Source organism: Hoplias malabaricus, chromosome 6 (assembly GCF_029633855.1).
Source record: "Hoplias malabaricus isolate fHopMal1 chromosome 6, fHopMal1.hap1, whole genome shotgun sequence".
Taxonomy (NCBI): domain Eukaryota; kingdom Metazoa; phylum Chordata; class Actinopteri; order Characiformes; family Erythrinidae; genus Hoplias; species Hoplias malabaricus.
Genome location: NC_089805.1, coordinates 12,454,717 through 12,461,868, shown reverse-complemented (window position 1 = coordinate 12,461,868; position 7,152 = coordinate 12,454,717). Strand labels below are relative to the sequence as shown.

General features: G+C 49.7%; 1 protein-coding gene across 4 annotated transcripts in view; it reads right to left on the bottom strand.

The window, feature by feature from the left end:
* Positions 1–5,081, bottom strand: part of ptprua (protein tyrosine phosphatase receptor type Ua) — a 219,007-nt gene extending 213,926 nt beyond the window's left edge. For all 4 annotated transcript variants that reach the window (XM_066673817.1, XM_066673819.1, XM_066673820.1 and 1 more), the window contains exon 1: positions 4,830–5,081. In XM_066673817.1, the coding sequence (XP_066529914.1) occupies positions 4,830–4,923 (94 nt within the window). In that variant the 5' untranslated portion in view covers positions 4,924–5,081. The remainder of the gene's footprint in view (positions 1–4,829) is intronic.
* Between the last annotated feature and the right edge of the window lie 2,071 nt (positions 5,082–7,152).

Here is a 7,152-nt window from a genome sequence, read left to right as displayed (position 1 = left end):
AGAGCAACACATGAAGAGGAGACACACTCAGAGCTTTATAAGATTACAAGATTATAATTGTGAAGTGTTTAAAAACTCTGTAGTTCCACATTAATAAATCTGCGGTGCCTCATTATTAGAGGGAAAATGAAGAAAGAAAGGACAGGAGCCGAGAAACACACACACAGAAATAGAGAGAGAGAATGTGTCTGTGTGTGTGTGTGTGTGTGTGTGTGTGTGTGTGTGTGTGTGTGTGTGTAATGAAAATGGCTGATAGCTGAATGCCATCAAATCCTCACAGCAATGTGTGTTTGCCGTACAGTGTGTTAGACACTAGAGTATAGATAGATATGTGTGGAATCTGAAAGCAGTGGAAATCTGTTCCTACCACACACACACACACACACACACACACACACACACACACAGAGAGAGACACATGCACAGATATCATAAGGAAAACTTATGAATGTGTGTGTGTGTTTCTTGGGGGGCAGTAATTTGACCCTGAGGCTGGCCTCTCTCACTGGCCTTGAGCTTATTTGTGTGTGTGTGTGTGTGTGTGTGTGTGTTCAATGACACAATCTACACCAAGTTGTCCAAGTGTTTATCATAAAAACACAGCATCACAACCAGCACTGCCTTCTGTCTTCCACTGGTTCACTTTCACAGCCCAATGCCCCCCCACCCCACCTTCACTCCACACACACACACACACACACACACACCATTTTTTCAACAAACCTAAATATGTGGAATAAATTGCCTACATGAGGGAATGTGATGACATGCAAATGTGAGTCTACAGACAGAACACGGGTGATTCTCAGGAACATTGCACTTATTCCCCACGCTCAGGTCAGATTTAATGGGATTACATTCGCAATCCAAGGTGAGGAAGACCAGGAATTACAGCTGAGGATGGCCCAGGATTCACTGGGTGCAAAGCAGGAACACACCCTGGAGGAGGCACCAGTCCTTCACAGGGCGACACACACTCACACATTTACTCACACACTCACACCTACGGACACGTTTGAGTCTCCAATCCACCTACCAACGTGTATATTTGGAGCGTGGGAGGAAACCGGAGCACCCGGAGGAAACCCACGCAGACACAGGGAGAACACACCAAACTCCTCACAGACAGTCACCCTGAGGAAACCCAGGCAGACACAGGGAGAACACACCACACTCCTCACAGTCACCTGGAGGAAACCCAGGCAGACACAGGGAGAACACACCACATTCCTCACAGACAGTCACCTGGAGGAAACCCACACAGACACAGAGAGAACACACCATACTCCTCACAGACAGTCACCCGGAGGAAACCCACGCAGACACAGGAAGAACACACCACACTCCTCACAGACAGTCACCTGGAGAAAACCCACGCAGACACAGGGAGAACACACCACACTCCTCAAAGACAGTCACCCAGAGGAAACCCACACAGACAAAGGGGAGAACACACCACACTTCTCAAAGACAGTCACCCAGAGGAAACACACGCAGACACAGGGAGAACACACCACACTTCTCACAGACAGTCACCCGGAGGAAACCCACGCAGACACAAGGAGAACACACCACACTCCTCACAGACAGTCACCCACAGGAAACCCACGCAGACACAGGGAGAACACACCACACTTCTCACAGACAGTCACCCGGAGGAAACCCACGCAGACACAAGGAGAACACACCACACTCCTCACAGACAGTCACCCACAGGAAACCCACGCAGACACAGAGAGAACACACCATACTCCTCACAGACAGTCACCCGGAGGAAACCCACGCAGACACAGGAAGAACACACCACACTCCTCACAGACAGTCACCTGGAGGAAACCCACGCAGACACAGGGAGAACACACCACTCTCCTCACAGACAGTCACCCGGAGGAAACCCACGCAGACACAAGGAGAACACACCACACTCCTCACAGACAGTCACCCACAGGAAACCCACGCAGACACAGAGAGAACACACCATACTCCTCACAGACAGTCACCCGGAGGAAACCCACGCAGACACAGGAAGAACACACCACACTCCTCACAGACAGTCACCTGGAGGAAACCCACGCAGACACAGGGAGAACACACCACACTGCTCAAAGACAGTCACCCAGAGGAAACCCACGCAGACAAAGGGGAGAACACACCACACTCCTCACAGACAGTCACCAACAGGAAACCCACGCAGACACAGGGAGAACACACCACACTTCTCACAGACAGTCACCCGGAGGAAACCCACGCAGACACAAGGAGAACACACCACACTCCTCACAGACAGTCACCCACAGGAAACCCACGCAGACACAAGGAAAACACACCACACTCCTCACAGACAGTCACCTGGAGCTGTGACAGAGACACCTGCTGCTCTCACCAGCCTCTCTGTGTGTGTGTGTGTATAAATGTGCCTGCCTCTGTGTGTGTGTGTGTATGTGTGTGTGTGTGTGTGTGTGTGTGTACAGATCATCACCGCCCGCTGTAGGGGCGTCCAAACCCAGACTATCCTCAGGAAGTCTGACCCAGTCCAGAGCAGCAGCACAGAGGGATGTTTAGAGCTCTATATCTCTTGTAAACTACACTTCCATGTAAATGCATCATGGCTAAACGCTTCTGCCGCAGTATATCTTTAAGACACATTAACACACACAGCTTTGCTTGTGCTCAACGAAGCCTGAAAGTCATCGATGTCGCGCCTTCATTTGATGGAACGCTGCCTTCAGCGTCGACCCCGGAGAGATAAGAAGAGAAGAGAGAGCGGCTCTAAAAACCCCGGTCACGTCTCCGAACCACGGATTTCATAACAGACACAAAACTGAGGGGAATGGAAGCAGACGAGGCTCATTTAGACGTGAAATAACTCGTCCGAATACATTTGCCGAGGGAGAGGAGGTGAGAATGCGTGTCCAATCACTGCCGGAGAGGCAGGCGATTAGATGGAGAACATTGCAAATTAGTGCAGCGCTGGAAGGGTTATAATATTCAGCGTGACTCTCCCCACTCAGGTGTGTGTCCCTGCTGAATAAACTCACTCTGAAGATCACACACACACACACAGGCACACTTTCCTTTAAAGGTGCAGTCAGTCAATTTCCCACCTAAAACACCAAGAATAAGATTCCACACAAGAACATCCTTACAGTAAGACAGTTTTATGGTATTAAATGTGCAATCCATCATTTTCACCATCAAAACCAACCAAACGTATTCATATAATGTGTAACTCACTCAAACTACCCTATCTAACAGAGTATCTAACACATCCAGGTCACTAGGTGTCAGTATAATGGCGGTTTCATAGCTCTTCAAAGAAGAATCAGTGGAGAAAACAATTCACTGCTTCTTTAAATAAAACTGACAACTGTTGACAACAATTTAAAACCACTAATACGAGTGGATCAGACACAGCAGTGCTGCTGGAGTTATTAAACCCTGTGTCCACTCTCTGTCCACTCTGTGAGACACTCCTCCCTCGTCGGTCCGCCTTGTAGATGTAAAGTCAAAGACAGTAGCTCATCTGTCGCTGCACAGTGTGTCGGTCGTCCTCTAGTCCTTCATCAGTGACACAGGACGCTGTCGGCTGGATGTTTTTGGTCGGTGGACTGTTCTCAATCCAGACACTGAGGGGTTTAAAAACTCCAGCAGCACAACACACACTAACACACCACCACCACGTCAGTGTCACTACAGCGCTGAGAATGATCCACTCCCACATCGCACCTGGTCACAAAGAGGGGGTAACAAAGTATGACCGAGCAACAGGGAATATCAGAACATACTCGGGTGCATGGATTTAATTATCAGTGAATGATCCAATGAAATATTCCGACTTAGATCACATGATCAGACACAAACCAAAGCAAACATACACAGCGGCACTGGCCCTCCACACACACACACACACACACACAAACACATACAACACCCTGCTGCTCTGGGGTCTTCACTCTGCCTAGTGCTGCAGAGATTAGAGACCACAAACAAGACTTTAACAACGGGGTGGGGGCTAACAGTCTCATAATAATAACCATGGAGAGAGAGAGAGAGAGAGAGAGAGAGAGAGAGAGAGAGAGAGAGAGAGAGAGAGACCTGTAGTCTGAAGGAGAGTCTTGTATGACAGCTTGCAGCTGTTCTGTGGAGCTGATGAGAACAGAAATAACAGGAGAGACAGACAGAGAGAGTGTGAGAGAGAGAAAGAGAGAGAGAGAGAGAGAGAGAGAGAGAGAGAAAGAAAGAGAGAGAGAGAGAGAGTGTGTAAACAGCGCCTGGGGTCATTAATTCCCCTTCCACCGCGCGAGCTTTATAGCTTTATCAATCAGTTTAATGTTCTTATCGATAACCCGCGCGCGAGGGGATCAAAGGAGCTGGTGACTGATGTCACACGCGTCCCCCTCGCGCCGTTTCCGTCTGATCTGTGTCTCGAGATTCAGCCGCGGCATTAATGAAACCCGGGCAGCGAGTCAGCAGCCGCGCGCTGATCCCGATCCCGGGTCCGGGTCCCCGGTCCCGATCCCTGTCATGACTTGGCACATTTCTAGCGCGCGCCAGCCTTGTCCCGTAGCCGAGGCGCGCGCGCACGAGCCGGAGCCGGAGAGGGAGCGGGAGCGGGAGCACGCAGGTTGTCGGTCCGCGAAACTCGTGCGCACGAAAACTTTGCACGTGCAGCAGAAGCCATCAAAGCCAGCGCGCGCCTCACATCGAAGAGCCCGCGCGCTGCGCCTCAACTGACCGGTAACCTGAACACACGCCAGAGAGAGAGAGAGAGAGAGAGAGGGAGAGAGGGAGGGAGGGAGAGAGAGAGGATCAAAAGCCTCGTGTCTTACCTGTTGGTCCTTCGAGGTTCTCACCACCGACAGCTCCGAGCGCGAGGACGACGAGGAGAGCGCGCAGGTTCATCATCTTCTTCATCTTCATCATCGCGTTAATTCCAAGTTCACGTTCCACCTTAAATAAACATTCACACCTCCAAGCTCGCGCGCAACAGACTCTGGGCACCCGTTTACTCGCAACACTGGAGCGCGCGCCCTACCACTGTTTCTCTGTCTCTCTCTGGCGCACACACACTCACGCGCTCACACTCTCTCGGACTCGCGCACTCACTCTCTCTCTCTCACACACACACACACACAAACACAGACAGGCGGGAGAGCGTGCGCGCGCGTTCATGCTGACGTCAGGGCAAAGTAGTCTCAAAATGAGCTGCCACACACACACACACACACACTCCTTTGTACAACTCTGCTGTAAGAAAGACGAGTCGGCGGCGCCCCCTGGTGGAAGAGCAAGGAATCCGGATTATGATCCGGATCATGTGGCCATAGGTTTGTGGACACCTGCTCATGCAACATTTCTACAGCCTGGGAAGGATCTGCGGCACGTAAACATTGCTGTGAGGATTTGATGGCATGCAGCACCACCCTCACCACCCACAATCTCAATAAAGAAGACGAGAAAGCTCCGGTGTCTCGTGTCAGGATGGTATCAGCTCCTCAGCGTCCGCCTGTCCACCTGTGGTCAGGAGAAGACTGAGTCTCATCTCCATTTGCTGCACTTTGTCTTAATGAAGGAGGGGTATCTGTGTCTCCTCTTGTCCTTTATCCATCGTACCCCGTTCTCACCCACACAGTTCCCAAGAGATGACACTGGGAAGCGAGGAGCGAAGGGTGTGTCCTGAGGGCCTTTCTGTCCCACTGATACACATCAGGACGCGGTTGAGATTACAGACACTGAGACAAGAGATAAAGACTGAAGTGATTAGACTGTAATGAGCCTCGAGTGTCCCTAGCTCTGAACAGGTCTGAAAGAAGATCACCACAACACTGAAATCTACTGGACTCTGGTTTCTACTGGTCTCTATTGGACTCTGCTGGTCTCTATTGGACTCTACTGGTCTCTACTGGACTCTACTGGACTCTTTTGGACTTTATTGGACTCTACTGCTCTCTACTGGACTCTACTGGTCTCTACTGATCTCTACTGGACTGTACTGTTCTCTACTGGACTCTTTTGGACTTTATTGGACTCTACTGTTCTCTACTGGACTCTACTGGACTCTAATGGACTCTACTCGCTGATTGGTCCCTGGTTGGTTTCCCACTCCCACAGCTCCCCCCTGAAATGTGTCAGGTGTCATCTCTAACCCTGTCTCTAAGGGGAACAGCGGGCTTTGGAAACCAGAACAACGGCGGCGGTAACGTTAAGCGGTGTTTACTCATGGTCTGACAATCTGATATTGTTGCTCATGGGCTCTACACTAGAGCTGCAAAGTGTCTTTCACTTTTACAGCATTGTCCTGAAATCATGGAGGGTGGTTTCCCACCCCCCTCCAGAAGTTACTTAGCACAGTTTCCCTGGATAGCAACAGCAGGGGCTCTGTTACAGGTCAGTGGAGCATCTGATGGATTTTGAAGCTATCATTTTAAGATACAAATATTACATAATGTTCCTTTAAAAGTACAGCTGCCTAAATGAAAGAGTAGGTGGATATTTTAATAAATAACAAGCACGATCACAACATGCTGCCTACATACTAAAAGCAGGATATGTGAACAGTGTCGAGCCTGTTATGAGGATAAAGATAAAGCAATTATGGTGATAGAAAATAGTGTTTCATTCATCCGTTATCTGTAACCCTTATCCAGTTCAGGGCGGTGGTGGGTCCAGAGCCTACCTGGAATCACTGGGCGCAAGGCAGGAACCCACCCTGGAGGTCCTCGTCCTCGTCAGAACATCCCTTTTCAGTTCCTGTTTTATATAGTCATTAAAGCTGAACTCCACAGTTCTACACAGTGTCTGTAAACGTCTGCATGTTGTTACTCACCTGGCTGTGTCTCTGCGCTTAACCAAAATAAAGCGTATAAAGTCATGCATCAGTTTAAAGCTCCATCTGCAGAGTGATGACAGATTCATTACAGCGCTGAGGCCTGAAGATCCACAAACAGCTGCAGATAAGAATGAAGAACAATACTCGGCATCTGTGGAAATATTAAAGTGTGTTCTCCTGGTTCTGCCACGAACAGTGGAAATGAAGCTTATCTTAAATGCTTCAGTGTCAGAGATCTGTCGTCCTGCCAGGAGGAGACACTCTGATCAATTCTAAACGGTAATAATATGGTTAGCTCTGCTGGGAGGGGAGGAGTATCTCAG